The 27075-nt window shown below is 41.7% G+C and overlaps 1 protein-coding gene across 3 annotated transcripts in view; it reads left to right on the forward strand.

Annotated features, from left to right (window-relative positions):
- Positions 1-26398, forward strand: part of PUM1 (pumilio RNA binding family member 1) — a 49750-nt gene extending 23352 nt beyond the window's left edge. For 2 of the 3 annotated variants that reach the window (XM_081335474.1, XM_081335473.1), the window contains exons 4-22: positions 2927-3035; positions 4854-5032; positions 5320-5486; positions 6783-7053; positions 7675-7768; positions 8444-8560; positions 9146-9294; positions 11040-11178; positions 11320-11463; positions 12791-13084; positions 14399-14635; positions 16761-17028; positions 17990-18119; positions 18436-18570; positions 19439-19576; positions 20956-21081; positions 22262-22383; positions 23422-23614; positions 24596-26398. In XM_081335474.1, coding sequence (XP_081191600.1) covers positions 2927-3035; positions 4854-5032; positions 5320-5486; positions 6783-7053; positions 7675-7768; positions 8444-8560; positions 9146-9294; positions 11040-11178; positions 11320-11463; positions 12791-13084; positions 14399-14635; positions 16761-17028; positions 17990-18119; positions 18436-18570; positions 19439-19576; positions 20956-21081; positions 22262-22383; positions 23422-23614; positions 24596-24727 — 3144 coding nt within the window. In that variant the 3' untranslated portion in view covers positions 24728-26398. The remainder of the gene's footprint in view (positions 1-2926; positions 3036-4853; positions 5033-5319; positions 5487-6782; positions 7054-7674; positions 7769-8443; positions 8561-9145; positions 9295-11039; positions 11179-11319; positions 11464-12790; positions 13085-14398; positions 14636-16760; positions 17029-17989; positions 18120-18435; positions 18571-19438; positions 19577-20955; positions 21082-22261; positions 22384-23421; positions 23615-24595) is intronic. The other variant, XM_081335472.1, reaches the window with a different exon arrangement.
- The last annotated feature ends 677 nt before the right edge of the window (positions 26399-27075 follow it).

The raw sequence follows: 27075 nt of genomic DNA on the forward strand, positions 1-27075 counted from the left end.
CTGCAGTCTAGTCCTGACTTTGGCATGAAAGCCAGTTGGGTGACTTTGGGCCAGTCACTCAGTCTCAGCCCAACTCACCTGATGGGGTTGTTGTTGTGTGGAAAATAGAAGGAGGAAGGAATATTAAGTAGGTTTGCCACTTCGAGTTACTTATAAAAATAAAAAAAGACGGGATTAGAAAATCTAAAAAAAAATTGCACACACCTACGTTCACTGAGAAAATATTAACTTGCTTGATACAATACATTTTTTTTTGTTCGGCTTCACATTTTTAATTTTGACTGATGCATTATAAATGAATAATGTATGCTGATAGAAAAAGACCACTGCTCGTACATCTGAATTGCTACATAATCCCTGAATACTTGACTTTCAGTATCAGCATAGTATGCTATTCCATCCTTCACTCTGCCCTACCAAATTCTTAGATCGATGTTTCTTAACCTTGGTGGCTTACAGCTATGTGGACTTCAACTCCCAAAATTCCCCAGCCAGCATACTGTCTTAGACCAGGGGTAGGCAACCTCGGCTCTTTTATGACTCATGGACTTCAACTCCCAGAATTCCTGAGTCAGAAGTCCATGAGTCATAAAAGAGCCGAAGTTGCCTACCCCTGTCTTAGACGAAAACATTCCATGCTGGTTACTTCTGCTGAGGGGGACTTACAGGACCAGCAATAGATAGGACTGCTGTGTCTGTGGAGTTTCATTACTGTAGACATCACTTCCTCTAAAGCAGACTCAGCTGCTATTTGCACCCATAACGGACTCCGAATAAGAAGAATAAGGTCCCAAAAAGCTGAGGGAAGCTCCAGATTGTGCAAAATGTTAAAAAGAAATATAAAAAGCTTTTTTTTAATAAAAAAATAAATAAAGCAAAAACAAGACATGCCGTGTGGACTTGTGCCTTGTACCTTCATGATACTGAATAACGGAAGCGGAAATACAGAAGGTTTATGACAGGGGTCTTCAAACTTGGCCCTTTTATGACTCATGGACTTCAACTCCCAGAATTCCTCAGCCAGCATGCCTGGCTGAGGAATTCTGGGAGTTGAAGTCCACAAGTCATAAAAGGGCCAAGTTTGAAGACCCCTGGTTTATGAGATACATCAACTTCAAATCATGAAATGTCAATGGTCAGCCAACTTCCTGAATGGGAAGACCCCATAGCATAATAATATGTGCCGTGTATATTAATTATAAAATTACAAATAAGTGACAAGGAATGGTTCCCATACTCTCTCGGCCCCTCTTTTAGTCCCTAGAATATGAGAAATTGGTTGGGGTCACAAGTGCATTGAGTCATAGTTTGTTTTAGCCCAGTTTCCTTGGATGAATCCTAACAACAAAGCTGATATATTACATTGCTCTGTGTCACAGTAACCCTAAATTACCCTACCTGCGTAGGGTAGGATATTACTAGCGCAGTTTGGAAATTTAGTCCCCTGCCTTTGGACAGTCAAAGAAACCCAGCTGGATCAGAGGAGTATTTTTTTTAAATGGTTCATTGGGTGAAATTATTTCCAGAATTTGTGCCGTTCTTCTTCAGCATTTCCACCCTTCCATCTTGATTTAATATGCCAACAGGTCTGAAATAAAATATTATAGTTTCCTGTCAGTTACTAGGAGTGAGAGCTTTTGTGGTTTATTGTAAGCTACTAAACTGTATTTTAGCAAATGGGGACTTGAACATGGCGAAGGGAGTAAAAGAAGGCAGCTGTCAGGCCGCAGAGAGAATGAGAAATTCCATGTTGCTTAAAAGTTTACCACTTCCTGCATAGTGGCTGTGTTTGGCCTTTTAATTGTTCATTCTAGTATGAGTATATAGTTATATAATCATGTTATTACTGTATGTAAATACTGGCATGTAAACGTGACTCTTCGGCCTTAAATTAGTTGTGTGTTCTTTTGAGGCATTACTGTCATACTGCTCTTGGTACACTTATTTATAAGTTCCCTTTTAGAAAGCATTTCCTCACTAACTGAGCCATAACTGTTTTTGTTGTTGCTGTTGAAGAATTTCCTAAATGTACCTCTCTCCCCTACTACTCAATTTTGTTCCGCCCGACTCTGCCTTACTTTATTATTACCCAATTAAAGCCTAACAGTCATCGAAACTTTTGTAAATTTGGAGCAAAAGATATTGCCAGGCCTGCTGTGCCTGACCTAGACCTGCCCCATAAATTGAATTATTTTGGTGATTTATTGGACATGTTGCTCAAGAGTGTCTGCCTTCTCTTTGTAATTCAAGGAAGGTATTTCTGCCTCCTTCCTTGCAAAGAATAGAGAATAGGACCAGGTAGTCTTCAACTTAATGACCACAATTGAGCCCAAAATGTATGTTGTTAAGACATTTGTTAAGTGAGTTTCTCTCCATTTTACGACCTTCCTTGCCAGAGTTGTTAAGTGAATCTGGCTTCCCCATGGACTTTGCTTGTCAGAAGGTCACAAAAGGGATCCCGTGACCCAGGGACACTGCGACTGTCGTCAGCATGAGCTAGTTGCACATCATGGGGATGTGGCAATGGCTGTCAGTGTGAAAAATGGCCCTAAGTGGCTTTTTGCAGTGCCGTTGTATCTGAACAGTCACTAAGCGAATTCTTCTAAGTTGAGGACTACCTGTAATGATGTTTTTTTCTGTCCAAAATTAAATCACTTTGTCTTCCACACACACATACCCCTCACCTTGCTTTGAAATGCTGAATGACAAAACGTACCTGACCCATACCGTCCAGTTGTGTTGAGAGGGCAATTTCCGAGCACACCTTTCTGGGAAGAAGTTGCAGTCCTAACATACTTAGGAAATCTGCTTTATTTGTCAGCGACATGAGGAAGGGTGACGAGAGAGACGAGAACTATGCATTATTTTAAAGCTTTTATCTTTCTCCCAATGTTTACATTGCATTATTTCTGCTTTTATTTTACAGCAGCTTTTGCCAGGGAAAAAATTTTGGGAATCCGATGATTCAAGCAAAGATGGACCAAAAGGAATATTTTTGGGTGATCAGTGGAGAGACAGTGCCTGGGGGACATCAGGTACTTTGAATTACCCCGATTTTAAAATAATTCTGGACAAATCTGTGTTATTTCTCTTTTACAACTAGACTTCTCTTTCTCTTTGTTTCCTTAAAACACTTTTGAACAGTTGGTATTTAAAAGTGGTCCATAACCGCCAATTATTGCAAAATTAAGTATAATTTTATTGATTAAGGGAATAATACATTTTATTGATTAAGGGAATAATACAGGAAAGCAAATTATCTTGGGTACACTTTTTTAAGGAAGTGAAAAAAAGGTCAGGGCTGACTACAGCCACTGAGGGGTACTTAATTTCTTTGCGCTTGTTAAAGACAAATTCCTTAAAGGCAGAATGAAAACCTTTGTACATAGGGTGGTGGTTTTTTTTTAACTGGAATGCCTTTCAGAGATTACATTGCACCATTCTTGGAAGAGGATATTGCTTCCAGTTTATTTCAGCTACAATTCAGCGTGCAGGTTGTGACTCTGAAATCCCTAAATAATTTATGACCAGGATATCTGAAACACCCACTTCTTTTATTTGAGGCTGCTGATCATTTAACATGACTCCTAGAGGCCCTCAAGAGCCAAGGTTGATGGGTATTGTTGGTAGCTGCCTCTGATTGTGAAACACCTGCCAAGAGAAAAAAGAGTTTAGCCTCCTTTCTGTCTGTGCTTTTAAATAGGCAGTAAATACTTTTCTGTATTACTTTACATAATAATAATAATAATGATGATGAAGAAGAAGAAGAAGAAGAAGAAGAAGAAGAAGAAGAAGAAGAAGAAGAAGAAGAAGAAGAAGAAGAAGTTGGAAGGGACCTTGGAGGTCATCTAGTCCAACCCCCTGCTCAGGCAGGAAACCTTATACCATTTCAGGCAAATGGCTGGCCAGTCTCTTCTTAAAAACCTCCAGTGTTGGAGCATTCACCACTTCTGGAGGCAGGTTGTTCCACTGGTTAATTGTTCTAACTGTCAGGAAGTTTCTCCTTAGTTCTAGGTTGCTTCTCTCCTTGACTAGTTTCCATCTGTTGCTTCTTGTCCTGCTTTCAGGTGCTTTGGAGAATAGCTTGGCTTCCTCTTCTTTGTGGCGGCCCCTGAGATATTGGAACACTGCTATCATGTCACCCCTCACCCTTCTCTTCATTAAACTACACATACCCAATTTCAGCAACATGAAATGATGTGGAATATTTGTCATAGATGACTATGAGCTTTTACTCTATAGCAGGGGTGTCAAACTCAATTTCATTGAGGGCCGCATCAGCATTGTGGTTGCCCTCAGGGGGCCGGGTGGGTATGGCCAGGGTGGGCGTGGCCTACTGGGTGGGCGTGGCTAGAGTGTGTATGGCCTACTGGGTGGGCGTGGCCAGCTCTACATCGTTCGCATAAAGGGTGCCTATGGGGGCCTGGGCAGGAGTGGGACAGGGGAGTGGGACAGGGGATCTGAGGGTCTCTGGCAGAAGGAGGGTCTCTGGGCCAGGGCCGTGGGGCCGTTCCCTCACTGTTTCCAGGATGGCTTCGCGGGCCACATGAAACCACTTTGCGGGCCGGATCTGGCCCCCGGACCTTGTGTTTGACATGTCTGCTCTATAGGACAGTGTCTCCTTGTCCTTAGGTTTCATGCTAACTTTTAGTAGATGTTTTTAATTGAATATTATCCTTGGTGGCTTTTAGAGGTGGGGAAAAAATGGTAAAATTAATGAGTAGGTAATAATAGGGCATGAAGAACAAGGTGGGAAATAATCATAATGTTGCGGACCCCAAATATTTTGCTGGTAACAAATTTCCCTTTTGAGAAATTGTAACCCGTGACTGTTGTGGTTATTTTTGTCGTAGATCATTCTGTTTCCCAACCAATCATGGTTCAGAGACGACCTGGTCAAGGTTTTCATGTGAATAATGAAGTTAATTCAGTGCTGTCTCCACGATCGGAAAGTGGTGGACTCGGCGTTAGCATGGTAGAATATGTGTTGAGTTCATCCCCTGGGGACTCCTGTCTCAGAAAAGGAGGATTTGTAAGTAATAACTAGATTATTTACGGCATTGCTGTTTTTGAATCATTTATTTATTTGGGATATACCTGATGCGCTGTCACTGTATTTGGAACAATTTTGAGTGGATCATCATCTTAATACCCCAAAATTACGTTGACATAAGGTAAAATTAAATAGGACTGAATTAAAACAGTAGTTAAACTTATAAGTGATATGCAGATTATGATGCAGAATTTTTCCAAATTGTTATAATTGAATTTTCTGACATGGTTTATGCAAAATTTAGCAACCCTCTATGCTTTGCACAGGGGCCAAGGGATGCAGAGAATGATGACAATGATAAAGGAGACAAGAAAAATAAAAGTACATTTGATGGCGATAAATTAGGTGATTTGAAGGAAGAGGGAGACGTAATGGACAAGGCTAATGGTTTACCTGTGCAAAATGGAATTGATGCAGATACAAAAGATTTTAGGTACGTAAGTTTCCATATGTGATGGTGCGCTGGGCAGGGCAGCAGTTCATCATGCCAAATCAGGGTTAATACTCTCTAAGGAGAAAGGAACTCTGGACAGCTACGTAAACTTATATTTTCTGATCAGATCAACCAAAATGCCAGGTCTTGTAACCAGTTTGCTTAGCAACAACAAATTCTGATCAGTTGCTAAGCAAACTGGTAGACAAGACCTGGCGTTTTGGTTGACTTGAACAGAAAATTTAAGTTTACGTAGCTGTCCGGAGTTGCTTTGTGTGAGACAGGCAGCCATATAAATGTGATTAATAAATAAAAATCCTAATTTAAAGTTGTTTTCACTGATGAACAGCAAACCAGGAAAATGAATTGGAGTGCTTCTCCAATTCTTTCTTCCAGAAGGAGGTTTAGGTTTATTAAAGGTTTAGGTTTATTAAATTTATATGGAGCGGGTACGTATGCACATAGTTCAGGGTTATGTAGAAATGTAGCCAAGTACGTCCACTTGGTGGAAAGTTTGTAATGTATTACAAAATTACTTAGAGGGCATGATGGCTCAGCAGTAAAAGAAGCTGAGCTTGTCAGCTGGAAAGCTGACTGCCCAAATTTGAGACTCAAGCTCTGTGCAACAGGTGAGCTCCTGTTACTTGGTCCATTTCCTGCCCATCTAGGAGTTTGAAAGCAGGCAAATGAGAGTAGATACATAGGTACCACTTTGGTGGGAAAGTAATGGGGTTCTCTGTGCCACAGCGTGTAGTCGTGCTGACCAATGACCGTGAAATATCTGGACAATGCTGGCTCCCTCCGCTAAGAAACAGAGATGAGCACCGCCCCCTAGAGTCAGAAATGACTGGATAAGGGGAAACCTTTACCTTTTACCAAATTACTAGGCTTGGACTTTAAACTTGGTCGAGTAGAAAGGGCCAGGTAGGTTTTTCCCCTTGTAAGCTAGGATTATTGACTGAGAATCCTGGGAGTTGTGGTTTGGGAGATCACATAGAAGTAGGCAGCTTCATTGGATCGCTAAGTGAACAAGATAATTTTGCAAGACCTTATTGTGCTGCCTTCAGATTTTATTGTCACTATAATAAAATTATCCTGGGAGAGAATTCCAAAATGGTACCCTGTCTGGGTTGAAGACGTTTATAATACAAAAGAAAAGAGAAGCCATATATAATAAACCAACTAAGCAGAGTGTGTTGTAACACATAAGTATACATGTTCCTATGGAGCTTAAAATTAAGTGTATAGGAAATATGTAGGAGAAACTGAAAACAGAGCCTCCCCTTTCTTTTTCAGCAGGACACCAGGAAACTGTCAGAACTCTGCCAGTGATGTGGATCTTTTAGGGCCAAACCAGAATGGATCAGAAAGCTTAGCCCAGCTAGCTAGTACTAATGGTGCCAAGCCTGTGGAGGATTTCTCTAATATGGAATCCCAGAATGTTCCTCTGGATCCCATGGAGCATGTTGGCATGGAGCCACTTCAGTTTGATTACTCTGGCACCCAAGTACCTGTGGATTCTGCTGCGGCAACTGTGGGCTTATTTGATTACAACTCACAACAACAGGTAGCTACTACATTTATCGACCCAGATGCCTTTTTCAACCTCCTCTCTTCTGGCCCTATGTGATGTGTAGCATTATTGTGGCAATAGATACAAGTGCCTTCTAGGGAAATTTTGACAAATAAATGCATCCTAAAGTTTGATAACAGCGAACTGAATTATCACTCAGGGACCATATGGTAGAGAGAGAGATGGCTAGAATGAGAGTAAAATGAGGGAGTAGAATGGGGACTTCCATTAGCATTAAACAGAATGGCAGGTTTTAGGCATAACAAGAATTGCCATTGCAGGGTCTCATTTAAGTAACCACAATTGGGACCACTGGCCTAGTTGTTAAACGGAGCTGTCACTCTGCAAAATGGCAGCTGGGTGGGCTTATTATTTTCAGCTTTCCTTTGCTTTATAGACCTGCAAAAGTCATAAATGTGAGGATTGGTCACAGAGTTATGTTTTCATCACTGCAAATAGTTGTTGTACGAGGCAATCGCTAAACAATTGTATTTGTCAGAGGGATAGCATTATGGGCAGAAAGAGACTCTAGGTTAAATGAGCTCCTGGCATTAAGAGCGTTGGGGTAAAGTTGTAAAATTAATGTCTTTTTTAAAAAAATTGCATATTTCTCAGCTGTTCCAAAGACCGAACGCACTTGCGGTCCAGCAACTGACAGCAGCCCAACAACAGCAATACGCATTAGCAGCTGCTCATCAGCCTCACATAGGTAAGCCTTCAGGTCCTGAATGGGTAAAAATCTGATCACCTTCTCTGTTAAACATTCATCACTTGGTTAAGTAACTCTGGAGATGGGTGTTCATTTGTTTCAAGAAAGAGGATAAAGCAGAAATGATTATGTGATTTTACAGGGTTTTTATATCCTTACCTTTATCGTGTCTGGCAGTGATGATGCTCTTGCCCTCACTGAGACTGTGAGTCTATAATGAGAACTTTTATTGGAAGGACTCGTTGCCTCTGAGCCAGGCGTGAATTAAGCTACTTAAAAGATTGAAGTGAGAAACACATTCTCCTGCCTCCGATTCCTCCTGAAATAGCCTCGCATAATGTTGGAACAAGAAGGCAAATATGCCTTATTATGGGGGTTTATAGAGCTGTTCCAAAAAAAAAATAATCAAACGTGGAAAAAATGCTCTATGTAATTATTGAAAAAATGGGAAAGAACCACCACATTTTAAGCTCTTTTTTTAAAATAATAAATCAAAATGAGTAGTAGTTTTCTCAACAGAAGACCTCTAGATTTTAAGACTCTTCTCTTAATGCCTTGAACCCTTTGCTCTGTTAGAGCGGAGATAGGTTGCTTACAAACACACGCACGCACACACACCCTGCAGAAGTTGTTTAGTAGGATTGCAGTGCTAGCCAAGTTTGTTTTCACTGACAGGTATGCTTTCAGCAGGTTTAGCTCCTGCTGCCTTTGTGCCCAACCCATACATCATCAGTGCTGCTCCACCAGGAACGGATCCCTATGCAGCAGGGCTTGCGGCAGCTGCAACTTTAGGTAAGTTGCTTTTACACACTCTTTGCTCTGGGACACACACACTCTCCCACCACCACCCCACCACCCCCCACAGATACTCGAGGCTCCGAGGGACCATCTTCCTCATGTCTCACAGAATTAGCTTTGTATCTTGAGTCACAGTATCCTTCCCGGCTTGCTGCCTTCCCCTGCTTTGGCTTTCAGAAGTTTGGGAAAGGGGTGACCAGGGAGACAAAACTGACCCAAGTATGTGGTTTAGCTTGTCCAGAGCCTTAAGTAGTTAGAGCAGTTAGTTTGTATCCCTGGGCTTCTGGACTGAAAAAGTATAGGCATCTCAGGTGAAAGATACCTGCCAGTAAGCAAGTATTTGTTCTGGGCGTTAAGTACTATTATTATTTTTGCCTATAATTGGAACATATTAGAAAATTGGCCATGTGGCAGGGCCGTCTTCTTTATCCCCTCTCCCCTTGGGCCCGATAGGGTTCCTCCACTTAAGCTACCTAGCTCTTTATTTCTCTTGTTCAGTTAATGGTGGATTGCTTTGAGCTACAAATCCCTGTGAGGCAACTAGTAAAAGATAAAGCCAGTCCTTTGTTGGTGTTTTAGGGCCTGCCGTTGTCCCGCATCAATATTACGGAGTAGCTCCTTGGGGAGTGTATCCCGCCAGTCTTTTCCAGCAACAAGCCGCTGCCGCCGCTGCCACAAACTCCTCAAATCAACAGACCTCACAGCAGACCCAGCAAGGACAACAGCAGGTAAGAAGCCTTGCCTCAAAAGACAGCCCCTTCCCCTTGTAGTAGCTAGGTGTGATCTGGTTGGTGATGGCACGAGACTCTTTTTGTTGGTTTCCTGCTGAGCAGTCTCCTATTGGAGCCAAGTCTGCAGCGATAGCAGACTTTTTAATAAGTAGTTCCAAGGCGCAAACTGATAAATGGGATTTGCATGTTGGTCCTTGATTATGAGAAAGAAAGCCTGGTGTGTGCATAAAAGGAGGCGAGGCAGAGAAGAAGGATGGAAATACGGCCAAGAATATTTGCTGAAATTCTCATGTACGGGCAGTTTTAATTGGGTTCCAATATTGTGTTAAGCTGTAGAAGTGCTTTTGGTGTCGCGTATTGTGTGAACTCCCCTGTTGGGTTTGTTAACCATGATTTATGGTTTATTGTGTTCTATCTATTTCATAGATTTCATATCCTGGCTAAAAATACGCATATCTATCCTCAAAAAGAAGATTATCTGTCTAGATTTTGGCATGGGGTTTGGCAGAATAATATTATTTGATTGCAACAAATAAGTCATTTGGCAGTGCGGTTTCAGCCATGTGAGGATAAGGAAATGCAGTTTAATTTACTTTTCAGAGTCATTGGACTCCAAAGGTCTGGCAGTGATGACACCCTTGCCCTCACTGAGAACATTGTTCCATAATGAGAACCTTGCTATGGACTCAGATAAGCTGAGCTGGACCTTCTTAAACAACACATTGTTATTATGATAAGAGTTTACCATTTGTTTTCTGCTGAATGAACATGGAGATATTATTAACGGTTGTTCTCCAAAGAATTTACTTAGATATTTTTTATAAGTTCCCATATATATAAAAACAGTTACAAATTGTTATTATAACGACTTGCTATGTAAAACTACAATAAAATAGGACAGACGCTCATTGTGGTATTTATATGTATACCTTGTATTTCTTGCAGCAATCCATTAAGACTAATTATGGATAATGATGAGGAGTATTAAGCTCAGTTAATTATACTCAGCCATGAAAAATCCAGGTATACATATCAATGGTGTCATTTTGGGCTAGAAATACTCCATAAAGGAAACTCCATTTTTTAATTTTTTTCTGAGTGAAAATCAGGAATCGGTGCCGCTGTTGAAAACCAGTCTTTTCAGGGTCCCTTAGCAACTTTGCCCTTATAGCCCAGCACGTTCTCCACCCCTCCTGATTTTTTTTATTCTTTTATAAAAACAGCCCTGAGAAGTGGCAATGCTTTAAAGCAGAGTTGTAGCCTTAAGCATAACCTACATTTCTAGTGAGACATTCTTAAAAAATTGGGAGGCAGTAGACCAGAGCAAAGACAAGGATAAACGTGATAGGCTGGAGACCATCATGGGACTCTAGAAGGAATGATGAGGAGCAGTTGAAAAATTGAGGTTTTAGAAAAAGAGCGTGCAAGGTTTGACTGACTAATAAATGTTTCCTCTAGCCCAACTTTTACATTTCTGGTTCTGCATGAAAAAAAATTCGTCCATTTTTGATTTTGCATATACATATACATATACATATACATATACATATACATACATACATACATACATACATATATATATATATATATATATATATATGACATTCAGTGGAGGTGTTTTAGGGGAGATGGCTGGTTCCAAAATATAACAAATAAAAAGGGATGTTCTGTGTTAATTTCAGCATGTTGTTTTCTACTCTTGATAGTGCTGATACCTGATAACCTCCTTGCTTTTCTCTAAGGTTCTCCGGGGAGGAGCCAGCCAGCGTCCTTTGACCCCAAATCAGAACCAGCAGGGCCAGCAGACGGATCCTTTAGTGGCTGCAGCAGCCGTGAATTCAGCTCTTGCTTTTGGGCAGGGGCTGGCAGCAGGAATGCCAGGTAAGAGCTTATTTCCAGAAGAGCTGTGTGTGGGGTGTGTGTGTGTGTGTGCGTGTATGTATGGCAACACACACACCAAACCCCCACACACACCAGTATTGTAAAGACGATTCCTTATAACGGTCCCATCTGTCTTCATAGGTTACCCAGTCCTGGCTCCAGCTGCCTATTATGACCAAACAGGTGCTCTTGTGGTGAATACAGGGGCAAGGAATGGCCTTGGGGCTCCGGTACGACTGGTGGCTCCTGCCCCTGTCCTCATCAGTTCCTCAGCTGCACAAGCAGGCAAGTCTCTGTGGGAGCACCGCAGTCGGATGCATCGTCCGTTTCAGCAACTCTGTGAAACTGTTAGATGTAACGGGTATCAGAATCCAGATGGAACACTGATGGTTGCATAGGACTTAAAAATCCATAGAAAACACGAAATACGATATTGTTAACTATGGAAAAGGCAAGTCCTGCCTAGCATGTTTGCGAGCCAGGAGGTGTCGTTCCCATTTAGCAAACTGGGCCCAAGCATTCTTCCCTCATGCAGACCAAACTGGCATTTCGTTTCTATGCATATGTGATTCTTAAATTATAACACACAGAGCAGGGATTCTAGTTGGTAAGTGTTGAATCTGCCGTCTTCCAAGCCTGAATTGGTGGTATTCTCACATTATATTTAGCTAGGATTTTTTTTCAATTGAAAAAAAAAATCGAGTGTTTCTTGAATGATCGACCGTGGCTAGATTTGCACATAACACTTAAGATACAAGGTTGGCAAATCACGTTATGCTAATCTTTCCTACTGTGGCTTAATATTACATGTTAACCAGGTGATTGTTTTATGCTTTGTTTTAGTAAGCTAGAGTTTGTTTTAAAGCACGATTCCTGGTTTGCATGTAAGCAGATTCCAAACTGCCACAGCAGTAAAAGTACTTTGCTGTTTACAAACTCACTAGAAAGAAAAGGAGGGTGTGGAATGTTAAGTGGAAAGCTGGTTCGCTATCATGGCAAATCATTTAATTTGATTGCCAGTGTGATAAGACTCTTCTCCCAACCGTTTAGAAATTACTGGTCCAAGTGATACACACAGAAGTTACCGATGGCCTTTCCTGGAAATGAATTTGGATGCATAGCATTCTGTAAAATAAATGCCATACAGATAGTCCTCGACTTAACGGCCACAGTTGAGCCCAAAATTTCTGTTGTCAAGTGAGACCCTTGATAAGTGAATTTTGCCCCATTTTACGACCTTTCTTGCTTCAGCTGTTAAGGGAATCACTGCAGTTGACAAGCTAGCAACACGGTTGTTAAGTGAATCTGGCTTTCCCATTGACTTGGCTTGTCAGAAGGGTGCAAAAAAAAAAAAGTGACCAGGTGACCCTGGGACGCTGCAACCCTCATAAATACGAACCAGTTATCCAGCATCTGAATTTTGACCACGTGATTCTGGGGGTGTTGGAAAGCTTGTAACTCTGAAAAACGGTCATAGGTTACTTTTTTTCTCGGTGCCCTTGTAACTTTGAACGGTCACTAAATGAATTGTTATTTATTCAGGCTGGGTGAGGTTTCCCATTCTTTGCCTTGTTAATGTTTCTCTCCCCCCCTCTCCCTTTCCCTGCGGTAGCAGTTGCAGCTGCTGCAGCTTCAGCAAACGGTGCTGCGGGTGGCCTGGCAGGAACGACCAGCGGGCCTTTCCGACCTCTTGGGACTCAACAGCCGCAGCCGCAGCCGCAGCAGCCCACCAGCAACTTGGCCTCCAGCTCCTTTTACGGCAACAATTCCCTAACGAGCAATTCGCAGAGCAGCTCGCTCTTTTCTCAGGGCTCTGCCCAACCTGCCAACACTTCCCTCGGCTTTGGGAGCAGCAGTTCCCTTGGTGCTACCCTGGGGTCTGCCCTGGGAGGTTTCGGAACAGCAGGTAGGAAGGAGCGGCAGCTCTCCCGGAGCGAAGCAAACAATATGACTCGTATGACTTGCCTCCGGAGGAGGGAATGAGAATTTTGATGTCGGGTCAGTTCTGAATAAAGCTCCCGGTTCTTAATAGACCCAGTGAAGATCCTTTAGGACCGTGGTGGCGAACCTGTGGCACGCAGAGCCCTCTCCGTGGGTACGCACGCTGTCGCCACAGTCCTAGGCCTTCAGCTGGGTTTTATGAAACCTTTTTGCTTTAGCCCTCCGCCGCCGTGTGCAAAAAAACCCTAAACGTTCAATCAATTTCAACTTCTCGGAAAAAAGATCTCGCAAAGTTGGAATTGATTGATTGAACTTTTTAGTCCCACCCAGTCTGCCGTTGCCGCCACGCCCACCCAATGGGCCACGCCCACCCAATGGGCCACGCCCACCCGACACCCGACAATGCATAAGTGGGTTTTGGGTTGCAGTTTGGGCACTCCGTCTCTAAAAGGTTCGCCATCACTGCTTTAGGACGTGACCCTGGGCTTACACAGTGGTCTAAAGCCAGAGTTTTCTCAGGGTGTCTCAAGAATTAGGTTCAGACAACACAGCCGTATCAAATAAATCACACAAGTCCCTCCGTGAGGGAGATTGGTGGTGGTTAAATATGACAAATAAGTATGACTTAGCCCAGTGTGTTAGCACAACTTACATTTCAGCTTGTTGATGTCTGTATATGAAGGAATATTTATTGCTGTGTTTTATTTGTTTGCGTTTTCCTAGCCTTTTTTGTGGCCTCCCCTATCCTATTTAAACACCTACCTCGAAAGTATTGTGTTAAAACTGTGACTCAGCCAAGGCTTCCTAGTAAATTTTGTTCCGCCCTCTGAATCTCAGTACTTCAACCATTTACATCTCACTGGCGCTTTGCTAAATTGCTGAGAAAGTGTCTGAGAAAATCAGTCTTTCTCAGAGAAAATCTCTTACGAGGAATGCCACATCCCTATCCGTAATTTGATCCCTCTATTTCTAGAAATCTCACGTGAGAAAATTAAAAGGGTGTGTAAAACAGGACGTGAGCATTCCAGCCAGATTTTGATTTCAAGAGTTTTCCAGATTTTTTTTAAAAAAATAATTATTTTAAAATTATTTAATGTGGAGAGCGCTGTCATGCCTGTTTCTGTTAATGTGAAAGAATTTTGGTAGCGTTAGGAAATAATTCCCAATCTCTCAGTTTTGCTTTGATAATTAGACCCAGAGGTATTCCTCCTTCCCAGTATCCTCCTTTTCTTATTGATGAAACCTTTCGCTCCTCACCTCCTCTCCTTTCTCTTTTCAGTTGCCAATTCCAACACAGGCAGCGGTTCTCGCAGAGATTCCCTCACCGGTAGCACCGATCTCTACAAGAGGACTTCCAGCAATTTGAATCCTATAGGACATAGCTTTTATAATGGCCTTGGTTTTTCCTCTTCACCTGGCCCAGTCGGCATGCCTTTACCTAGTCAAGGACCTGGCCATTCTCAGACTCCTCCGCCATCTTTGTCTTCTCATGGCTCTTCTTCAAGCTTAAACCTTGGTAAGGGCACTGCTGTTCTCACACGTTAAACCTGCATCTGGGTTGAAGCTGTGGCTGCCCCTCACTCATTGTTTCCTGTCTGGTCCACTGCTTGAAACTTGCTGTCCTCTAGATCAAGGGTCCCCCAACCCCTGGTCTGTGGACCGGTACCGGGCCGCGGCATGCCAGTGACCCGTCCACACAAACGAGCAAAGCCCCATCCGCGGGATGCAGGCAGCACACAAAACCACGTCCCCTCCGGTCTGTGGAAAAACCTCTCTCCAACAAACCAGTCCCTGGTATCCAAACTTTTGGGCATCTCTGCTCTAGAATGGTTTGGCTAACAGCCTAGGTCAGCCAGTTCAAAACATTGAGAGGATCCCATTTTGTCTATTGTTATGTTATATTGCTTGGGTAGGGACGCGGTGGCTCAGGGGGTTAGGACGCTGAGCTTGTCGATCAGAAGGTCGGCAGTTTGGTGGGTCGAATCCCGAGTGCCACGTAGCAGAGTGAGCGCCTGTTACTCGTCCCAGCTTCTGCCAACCTAGCAGTTCTAGTCATGCCGGCCACATGACCACGGAGACGTCCTCGGACAAGCGCTGGCTCTTCGGCTTTGAAACGGAGATGAGCACCGGCCCCTAGAGTTGGAAACGACTAGCACGCATGTGCGGGGGAACCTTTACCTTTTTATATTGCTTGTGTAGATGTTCCTGCTTATATGACAGGACCTCAAGAGTTCTAAATCTGAACTGGCTAGGAAACCTTCCTTCTTGAAACCCCACTCTGAAAAACTCTTTTGTGAGCCCAGCAAGATTGGCCCAATTAAAGAACTTCAGAAGACTGAACACTTCTATCTTATAAATGATCTGCAATCCTTAAAAGCTGTTTTTTATTTGTTTCAGCCAGAAATAACAGCAGAATCCGAATATTAGGCAGTGTTCCTTTTGTGAATGCTAAACCATTAGTCTTGTTAGCCTTAACCCTTAACTGGCTTTTGACCCCCAGCCTTTTTCTTGGTCTGAAAGATGACCGCATCTCAGTAAACAGTGACTGGATTCAGGATTCTTCCACTTTTGGCCCTTGATAGGGTTGCACACTTGTAGGTTATAGATAACGTAATTTCACACCCGGATTGTGGCTGGTGTATTGATCGAGGCACATCCAGTGAACCTGTACAGAATGCTTTTCCAAGGGCATACGCTAGCAAATAGAAAGGTGGAGAAGAATAGGATCATATGTAAGATGTTCCAATAAAAAAGTATCATCAGTGGCATTTGAAGTAGAATTTGTGTCTTTGCCTACTGTTGGGCTTGAAATCTCTAGCAGCTTTTTTTTAAGCAGCAGCAGCAGCAGCAAAGTTATGCTGTTGCTAAGTGATTGGCCCTGATTACGTTTTTCCTGAAAAAGTAAAAAGTACTCACTTGCTTAGACCACTTGCGTAAAGCTCATTCTGCAGCAGCAAAGGTATGGTGGAAGCTTGGTTTTCTCCGGCGGTGCTTTCTTGTGAGGGGAGGGCTATCTCATTTTAGCTTTCATCCATTGGAGTTTTTTTAAAGCTGGATATAGAAACTGACTAATCGCCTCTGGTGCCAACAAAGAAAGGGGCAAAGGTTCAAAGGACATGGAAACCACAGCTTGCCTTTATGACTAAAACCAACCACTCAATGATCACATATGTGCATTCCCCCCCCCCCAGTTAAAAGTCTGTTCCACTTCGGTTACAGCCTGGGGGGAAATGACTCCATGCGTTGGCAGCTCAAGGCATTCTTATTAGCCACATAAACTACCGCTGGTTATTTTAGCTTTTACATACAAACTCGGCAGTTTGGCGGATCAAATCCCGAGTGCCGCGTAACAGAGTGAGCGCCTGTTACTCATCCCAGCTTCTGCCAACCTAGCAGTTCGAAAGCACGTAAAAATGCAAGTAGAAAAATAGGGACCACTACGGTGGGAAGGTAACAGCATTCCGTGCACCTTTGGCGTCTAGTCATGCCGGCCACATGACCCCGGAAATGTCCTCGGACAAGCGCTGGCTCTTCAGCTTTGAAACGGAGATGAGCACTGGCCCCTAGAGTCAGAAACGACTAGCACTCGTGTGGGGGAACCTTTACCTTTACCTATATATATATATTTAAAATCCTTGCAGGAGGTCTCACAAATGGAAGTGGCCGTTACATCTCTGCTGCCCCTGGAGCTGAAGCCAAGTACCGGAGTGCAAGCAGCGCTTCCAGTCTCTTTAGTCCCAGCAGCACCCTCTTCCCATCCTCGCGCTTGCGTTATGGGATGTCCGATGTCATGCCCTCCGGCCGCAGCAGGCTGCTCGAAGACTTCCGTAATAACCGGTATCCGAACCTGCAGTTGAGAGAGATTGCTGGTCACATTATGGAATTTTCCCAGGATCAACACGGATCAAGGTAAGTGGGGAGAACTAGCAGAAGAGAACTTTTATAGAAAAGAATGCAAGGTCTTTGCCCCTCCTTCCCCCCCCCCCCCAGGCCAAGCATAATGTTCGAGTGGCATTCTGCGGGACTGCTCTCCTCGAAGACGACTGGGCCCTGCAAATTCAGATTAGCCTCTTATTTATATTTATAACGGGGAGGTTTTTGTTTTGGTCCCTTTGAGTCAGTCTTCCTTCCTGGCAAGTACACAGACAAAGCCATACTATTCTTGGCAATTTTTTCCCCAGAAGTGGTTTGCCATTGCTTTCTTTCTAGCCCTAAGAAACTGACCCAAGGTCACCCATCTGCCTAGAATGTGACCAATATAATTACATGTTTCATCCTCTTTTCACATTAAAACCATTGGAATTTTGAAGAGGCCTGGGGAGATCATTGAAGCCTTTGGGATCAGTGGGTGGCTGAGTTCATTCCTATAAATGTCAGAAATAGTTTAAGGAGCAAGACAGTATGATGCACTGGCAACAGAAACTGCATAAAATTGTCTGATTGCCACTTAAGGCAACTTAATATCCTGGCGAGTTTTAGCTATATCATTTCCATAGAGTGAAGCCCTCAAGAGTCACTTGTTTTTAGAAACTTTTTTTTTTTAGAAAGCTCTGGTTCAAGCAGCCGTCCCGAGGGAAAGACAGGGAGGAGGGTTATTATTGTGTAGAAAGGTTTATATGCTTCAGCATGCCAGTAGCAATTGGTATCCTCGGATTTATGCTTATTTTGAGTTAAAATCAATAGGGAATTGCTGGCTGGAGGGTAATGGATAAGTTAATCCAGTAGAAAGTCTCAGTGCTGTTTTTTTATTCGTTTTTTTTGTCAGGCGAATGCTAGGCATAGTTGTCTTGACTTCAGTCATTTCATTTTTTAAAAAAAAATACATCAACACCAGCCATACAAATTTCTTGTTTAATTGTACCCTCTCCAGGTTTATCCAGCTCAAACTGGAACGTGCCACCCCAGCTGAAAGACAGCTTGTCTTCAATGAAATCCTACAGGCAGCCTATCAGCTGATGGTTGATGTGTTTGGAAATTACGTAATCCAGAAATTTTTTGAGGTGAGTTCTGTTTACAGTGGTATTTCCAGAGAAGGTATTGTTTCCATCTGGCTTAGCCGCAAATTGAGTGGAATGATTCAGGAGTTGGCAAACCTCTCAGGCGAACATCACCGTCTCCTTCCTACCTCTAATCTCATCTGGTCACAATGATGTCACCGTGTGAAATCTCATGTGAGAACGCAGAAACTTCCTGTGATTCAGCGGTCTTGCAAAAAATTTGGCCATTTAAGAATATTAAATTAGATGGGTTTTAACCTACTCTGCATGTTTTGATAAACTCGGAAATATGTCTTGTAACCGCTGTCATTGCTTCTAGTTTGGCAGCCTAGAACAGAAGCTCGCTTTAGCAGAACGTATCCGTGGCCATGTCCTCTCCTTGGCTTTGCAAATGTATGGCTGCCGAGTTATACAAAAAGCTCTTGAGTTTATTCCCCCAGACCAGCAGGTAATTGTAAGTTTCCATTTTACTTTTTATCTCTTGATGTTACATGTCAGTGTTGGCTTTCATTTTAAGCTAAATTACCTTAGGCTTTGTCTTTGTGATTTTTTTTCTTCTCCTTTTAGTGGTTGTAATGTATCTATTCTGTGACCTGTGTACGTGTACAAATAGTGAAAGACTCTTGGGGAATGCAAGACTAGGTGTTGGTGGGCAAGGGGATGCTGTGTGTTCTTCCCAGATCATGTTTGCCATAAAGGTAGTGAAGAAAATAATAAAAGGTCTTGTGCAGTCTTTGCTATTTTCTTGTGGGGGGGTGGGGGTGGGGTTAGTGGTGATTGCTAGCTAGGAGGAGCTACAGTTGGGACATTCCTCTCTTGAGATAGCCCACAGCCCATTGAGCAAAATCTGCTCTTTGTGATTGGCAAGCTCAGATGTGGGGAAGTGAAATAATAGGCCTTAGCAAAATGTTTTGAACTCAAAACACCCTGCGTTTGAAAGACTTTGTTCCCAGCTCAAGACTGCCGTTTGGATGCTCTTCTGACCATTCCAGAAGAGTTTGAAACCATCCCATTTTGTGCTTGAACCTGAAATCTATCTATGAACTATAAGCACTTGGGTGATCAGAGCAATATCATGTCATTTCCAGAACCATGTTGGGTTTGAATTTGTTTGCACAAGCGATTCAGTTCCTGCCTATCAGAAAGAGGAGATAGGAGAAGCTTCATTTGGCCCAAGATCCATGAGAATCTTGCTGATCAGTGCTTGGGAGTTTAAGAAGAAGAATCCTCTTAGCTGGTTCTCAAGGCCTGGTTGTTACAGTGCCTGCTCTCTCTGGTGCTGGTGGTGCTTTCTCTGTGTTTCTCTATCCCTTCTTCCATAGAACGAGATGGTCCGAGAACTGGATGGCCACGTCTTGAAGTGTGTAAAAGACCAGAATGGAAATCATGTTGTGCAAAAATGCATTGAATGTGTGCAGCCACAATCCCTGCAGTTTATAATCGATGCATTTAAGGGGCAGGTAAGAAGGTGTTTGTGTGCATATTTGACAGAGAATGTACACAGACATTAGGAGGCAGGGAAATTGGTGGTAAAAGAGCAGGGCTTGAAGGAATTAATTTTGGATACTCTTACCTTGAGTTAAATGGCAGGATGATGATGATCAGATACCAGATCATTTAAATGCTTTGTTTCCTTGAAAAGTTACACTTAGTGATCTGATCTGTACCCTTTGTCTGCTGCTGTCTAAAAGGTAAAGGTAAAGGTTCCCCCGCACATGCGTGCTAGTAGTTTCCAACTCTAGGGGCCGGTGCTCATCTCCGTTTCAAAGCCAAAGAGCCAGCGCTTGTCCGAGGACGTCTCCAGGGTCATGTGGCCGGCATGACTAGACGCCAAAGGCGCACGGAATTCTGTTACCTTCCCACTGTAGTGGTCCTTATTTTTCTACTTGCATTTTTATGTGCTTTCGAACTGCTAGGTTGGCAGAAGCTGGGACGAGGAACAGGCGCTCACTCTGTTACGCGGCACTCGGGATTCGACCCGCCAAACTGCCGACTTTCTGATCGACAAGCTCAGCGTCCTAACCCACTGAGCCACCGTGTCCCGTAGCCCATTTTCCCCCCTCATTTCTAACTGGGGATGCTATTACCATTGTTTTTCCACCAATATGTATATTGTTTTATAGAGTAACTGGTAAAGTGTTGGGAGAGGAAAAGAGCAGTGGAAGATGGAAAGTTTCTTCGTACATACACATGTGTGGGTATGGATGTATATCTCCACGTTCCTGCCTTGCAATGCTTAAATTCCAAGTATTGTCCCAAAGTCACTGAGCAAATTGTGGATCAGTTCTGTTATAAATACTTGGACTGAAATTAAAGTGCTGAAAAGCAGACATCATCAAAATGAGCTAAGTTTTGAGAAGGGATTGAAAGTCCACACATCCTATGGTCTTGGGAATATATCTCTCTGTATAAATAACAGCCAATTTTTTTAAAAAAAGTATTTCAATCCTTCGGCAGGATTTTAGGGCCCTGCGCATGAAGTGCACAAAGGAGTCATGTGCATTTCCGTGTTCAGGTAATCCAGTATGCAGTAGGCCAAGGCTACCTTCTCTTTTCCAGAACTGCAGGAAAATAAGGTAGTTCAAGATGACAACATTTTGAAAGCTCAAAATGACCATTTTTCTCCCAACTGCACCATGTCATCATCAATCTTAACATCAAGTTTTAAAATGTGCAAAGAATTCAGTTTCACAGCTTTTGGAGCCTGGCAGTGAGTGATAACTAGCGAGTATCAAATATTTGACATGCTACCTTGCCTGTTGTTTTTTGTTTGTTTTAAATTTAGGCTGTTCTGAATAAGGATTTTTACCCTGTCCTCACCTCTGTTTGTTGAACTCAGGTGTTTGCCTTGTCAACCCATCCATATGGCTGCCGGGTCATTCAGAGGATCCTTGAACACTGTCTACCTGAACAGACCCTCCCTATCCTGGAAGAGCTTCATCAACACACAGAACAGCTTGTGCAGGTAATCTGTCAAATCATAAATGAAATTGGACAGTGTTCTAATACTTGGATGTTCTCCAGATATGTGGTCGGTTTTCAAAATTCTCAGCAATGACAATGCTGGGTAGGCCAATCTGGAAGTTCAGCAACTCACATCCAGAAGATACCAGATTGGAGAAGGGCAGAAAAATAGGATATCTGCCTAATCCTTGTTTAGCAACTGCCTTGCTTACTGACCATTACAATAGTGATGAAAAAGTTATTTGATGACCAATACTTGCATGTATGACCTTAGCAGATTGGTAAAGCAAAGGAATGCTGAAGTAAGATCATGAACGTAGTTATGGTTTCACTTAGGTGTTGATCCCAATTGTGGCTAAACAAGGACTATCATACGCATACCTTGGCAACTTTAAGATGTGTGGATTTCAACTTGCAGAATTTCCCTGCCAGCATAGCATAGCTGGCTGGAGAATTCTGGGAACTATAGTGCACACAGCTTCAAAAAGCCAAGGCTGAAAAACATTGACTACCTATACTGTTAAAGGTGTTAAACTGGCACTAGGAAAACAGAATAACAGAGTTGGAAGGGACCTTGGAGGTGGTCTAGCACAATCCTCTGCTCAGGTAGGAAACCCTATACATTTCAAACAAATCATCTCTTCTTAAAAATTTCCAGTGTTGGAGCATCGACAACTTCTGGAGGCAAGGTGTTCCGCTGATGAATTGTTCTAACTTTGGGAAATTCCTCCTTAGTTCTTAGTTGCTTCTCTCCTTGATTAATTTCCACCCATTGCTTCTTGCCTTGCCTTTCAGATGCTTTGGACAATAGGTTGATCACCTCTTCTTTGTGGCAGCCCCATAGACATTGGAACACTCCTATCATGTCACACCTAATCCTTCTTATGTAGCAACTGGTTATCATATTCAGCCCACCAATCTACCTCTCACACTTTTTGTAGAGAAATATAGAACAAAGCATTGTGTTAAGTTCCTGAATAAAAGGTGGGATGCACATTTGATGAAGAAAGAATTGATGAGAAGACAATAGTTTTGGTACTCCATTTCAGAAGTGAAAATTGTAGTTAGCTTGATTACAGCCTGGCTTATTACACAGTACTGCGTAATTACAATCATGTTTTAAGGATGTTTAGCACAAAAAAGGGTTTCAAGGTTTAATCTCCTGTTGTCTACCCAAACAGGATCAATATGGGAACTATGTTATCCAACATGTACTTGAACATGGGCGACCTGAAGATAAAAGCAAGATAGTGGCAGAAATTAGAGGCAACGTGCTTGTATTGAGTCAACACAAATTTGCCAGGTATCGTTATATTTCTTTTTATGTCCTTATTTCTAAATAATTAGCTCTAGGAAAAATACTGAAGTGGGAAGTTCGTTTATCATATACAGAAAAAAGAGCTACTAATTCAAAATGAAGGTTCAGGATTCATCTTAATGATAAAATATTTAGTAGCTTCTCTCCTGTCCCACAAACGTAATTTTAGATCTCTTTATTGGGCAGAGTTGCATAGAGCAGAATGTGGCATTGGGAAGGTGGGGAGAGGCTAAACGGTAGTGAAATGATGAATTCTGCATGAGTAGAGTTTAAATGCAGTCATGGAACAGACCAAGATGAAAGATTAGATTATCACTTGGTGTTGTGTTGCTTAGTTTTATCCAGTACTGCCCTCTTATGAAACATAATTCAAATCCTTGGGTGTCAAGAGTGTTTGCACCAATACGTTTCTCCAAATCAGGACCGAGTATTATCTGATTCCAGCTGGGGGCAGCTTCTGTGCAGTGTAATGTAGATACTAGAGGAGGATGAAGCTGTTACTGCTTCAGGAACTAAGAACATCCAAGAGCAATTTTGCTGTTGACATAAAGCAGTGTGCAGTGTATATTCAGCATGTCTTTAGAATCACAATCTTTGTTCTAGCCCAACCAACTATTTTGTGTTTGTCAATTCAGGAGGCCTTTAAGGGTAGGTGAAGAAGTTGGAGATGGGTACGTGCTATATTGTAAAGCACTTGTTTTTGAGATAAATGTAGATAGTAGCTATGTGCATTATTCCTAGTTGCTCTTGATACCACTGAGTCAACATTAGCGTATTTTAAAGCTTGTTTATAGAAGACACTGTTATCTCAGTCTCAAGCTAAAACTCAGTCCTGACCATTTATTTTAATTTCTGAGTCTGCATTCTTATGTAACGATAAGGGGAAAACTGTTCAGATGTTTTGTCCTTTCTGGATGTGCGTATCCACACTTAGAGATGCGTGAAATACTTTGCAAAATCCATTGATATAGATGCCTGTTGGGATGCCTGCCAATAACCTGTAGCCTTTCTGACTTGCTGCAGCAATGTTGTGGAGAAATGTGTCACGCATGCCTCCCGCACTGAACGAGCCATGCTGATTGATGAGGTGTGTACTATGAACGACGGCCCTCACAGTGCCTTATACACCATGATGAAAGATCAGTATGCCAATTATGTGGTACAGAAAATGATCGATGTGGCAGAGCCAGCCCAGAGGAAGATTGTGATGCACAAGGTGAGTCGATGGCCTAGATTTGCCCATTTTATTTTGTTGGAATACAGCCAGTGCAGAAATCATGAAAAGACATTTCTTGGAGGTACTACCCAAGGACCTGAAAGATGCCACTACCCCTTCTCAGTTGTCCTGATTAGGGCAACAGAAGCTGTCAAAGCTGTTGTTGTGTTTTTGTTATAGGGTGGCATCTTGAATGATGTTTTGGCATTCACTTTCCCTACTAAAATACAAACAATGTTTAAATTAACCGTATTTGCTGGTTTTGCGTTATTCAGTTTATATATTAGTGAATAATCATGAAGAGGATCATGACAATGCAAATGATAATCTGTGATGCAGGGGTCTCCAACCATAACAGGCCATGCAAGCAGCAGCTGAGTGTGTGCACATACAGCTCCATTTGTGCGAGCATGTGTTCTTGCTGCTCACAAGGAACCTTACCTTTTCCCACCCCACCGGGTCCTACCAAGCTGGAAAGTTTGGGGACTGCTGCTGTAATGCACAATCATGATGACTACCAAAGGCTTGGGTATCACATGTACATTAAAATACGTTATTTGGGAGGATCCCAAATCTTTCTTGGATGGAAGTGCATATGTGTCTCCCTAATACTGGCTAGTCAGAACTTGATACCTCTGTTTTGCATTTTACTAGTTGAACAAAAGTTCCCAAGGTTGATCATCTCTAGTTTGGCTTAGTTTCATTGGTCTCTGAATTCACCTTTACAACAGATAATGGCACTATCTGTATGAAGGCAGAAATTGTTGTTGGCATTTGTTGCCTAGTTCATGGTTTGCATTTAATCCACTCTGTGGCAGCTTGAAAGATCCCGCCAGACTGTTTATTTCAGGAGTACTTGTGTAATCCAGGATGATACACAGATCTGATGTTTCATCATCCTATGTAGTTCAGCAGTCATAGTTTCATGTGAGTGTGCTTGTGAACCAATGGTGCTTAAATTCCTCTGCCCTCATCCCCTAGATCCGGCCTCACATTGCCACTCTCCGCAAATATACTTATGGAAAACACATCTTGGCCAAGCTGGAGAAGTATTACATGAAGAACGGAGTTGACCTTGGACCTATTTGTGGACCACCAAATGGCATCATCTGAAACAATGAGCTACAGAAGAGAATTTGTGACCACAGTACCTGGAATACACAACCAGCAACCTGTCAAGTTCTAATATATACTTTGAAAAATATTCATGGTTGCTCAACATAGATATTATGAGAATGACAAAATAAAACTAATCAACAAATTTAAACAGGAAAAAAAAGCTGGGAGGGGAGGCAAAAAAGACCCTTTGTAAATTTCTTTAATTTTATCCTGCATAACATGTACTAATTATTTTTTTAAATTGCCCTGCTGTTTCAGTGGTGTATAGAATTCTTGTACATAGGCAACAGATGTACATGGAAAGCCACATTTTTGTTCATTGATGTAACTATTTCAAATATGGAAAACTTTCAAGGTGGCTAATATGAAATTTAAAAAAACAAAAACATTTTTAACTCCTCTACCTTACAGGAGAGCTTTTTGGAAACAACTGTTTTGTTCTCTTTTAGTCCACACTCAAGGAGAAGTTTTAGTTAAATTGCGCAGAACTGCATTTAACACTGTTTATAAATTTAAAAAAAAAATCAGTTTGCTAAAGCTTCAATTTAAGCTAAGTTTTTAAGTTTCACAAACTTTTAAAAATTCCTTTTTCATAGTACAAAGTGCTAAAAAATTGAGCTTAGCAGTCAATTTTGGGGGGAAAACATACACACCAAGAGTTTTTTTAAAAAAATAGCTGTTTGGTGTGTGGTTACTGCCTACTACAGTTCTTCTGTTAACACAGAGGCAATTTTTTTTAATTATTTAGCATGTAGAAAAAAAATCCAATTCAACTTTGGTCTTGCTTCTATAAATATATAGTGTATACTTGGTGTAGACTTTGCATATATAAAAATTTGTAGTATTTTCTTGTTTTGATGTCTAATCTGTATCTATAATGTACCCTAGTAGTGGAACATACTTTTGATTGTACAATTGTACATTTGTAAACCTCTGTAATGTAAATGTGGAGAAGTTTGAATCAACATAAACCCATTTTTGGTAAGAAAATAAATTAGCAAAACCTGTGCATTTCAGTGTATATTCACCCCTTTTATGGTCGTAGCATATAGTGTTGTATATTGTAAATTGTAATTTCAACCAGAAGTAAATTTTTTTTCTTTGGAAGGAAATGTTCTCTTTATACAGCCTGGTTAATGTTTAAAAGAAAATGCTTGGGTTTTTTTTATTTGTCACCTAGTCAAAAGAGTAGCAATCCTTTCTAAATGTTACAAACGATTCAGTTAAAAAAATAGTGTTTATTTGACTCTTTGAAAAAGAAAAGCAATGTTTTACTTATTTTGTGGCAGTAAAAAACAACAACACACCCCTTATTCCTTTTCAATCAGAGTCCCTCTTTCACCTTGTAAAGTGTGAAATCACTTTGCCTTTTTGTACAGAAGATAAAACTGTATTTTGCATTTTGTCTACTTGTAAGTGAATGTAACATACTGTCAATTTTCCTTGTTTGAATATAGAATTGTAACACTACACGGTGTACATTTACAGAGCCTTGTGTATATTTCCAATGAACCTTTTTGCGAGCACACTTGTAACCATATGTGTATAATTAACAAACCTGTGTATGCTTATGCCTGGGCAACTATTTTTTGTAACTCTTGTGTAGATTGTCTCTAAACAATGTGTGATCTTTATTTTGAAAAATACAGAACTTTGGAATCTGGACTTGTGTTTCATTTGAGTATTTTCAATATAATGCACCAGGACGAAATATTCTAAATAACTGTCTGTCTTTCTGATTTCACCATGTGCTTATGCAGTGCTTTTAAAGAAATAGTTGTATTTTGGGGTGGGGGTGGGGGGATATTCTATTGCTTGGTTCCTATACAGATCTAAAGGTGGCTTATAGTCTTAAGACACAGCTAGCAGGAATCACCCATAATCTGAAGCTATAAATTAAGTTTGTAGGTTACAATGAATGTTCTGTGTCAAAATAATTCAGAATATGGATTAATGTCATATATGAGTTAATCCACTGTATTTATATATTGGTTTTATCCCTAAGCATTCAGTGAAATTTTGTATTGATTTTTAAGTCCAGAGAGGAGTAGTTAAAGATGAGGGAAAGTACTCAGATATAGGTAAAGTTCTTGTGATTGCATGATGGTTACATAATGAATGGCAAATGTTGTTATTTGCTGAAGATGGTTCTAGGCAGAAAGGACCAAGATGATATGCTAATGTGGGGAACTTCACTTAAACCATCAGTCTTGCTTCCAATAGGAGATAACGGTATTCACTTGTTTCTTACGGTGATAGGGTTCCTTTAATTAACCAAAGGTGTATCTAATACTTTTCTTTACGGGGGGCTGTCTTCTGAATATTATTTATTTATTTATTTA

Source organism: Vipera berus (genome assembly GCF_964194415.1).
Source record: "Vipera berus genome assembly, chromosome: 9".
NCBI lineage: Eukaryota > Metazoa > Chordata > Lepidosauria > Squamata > Viperidae > Vipera > Vipera berus.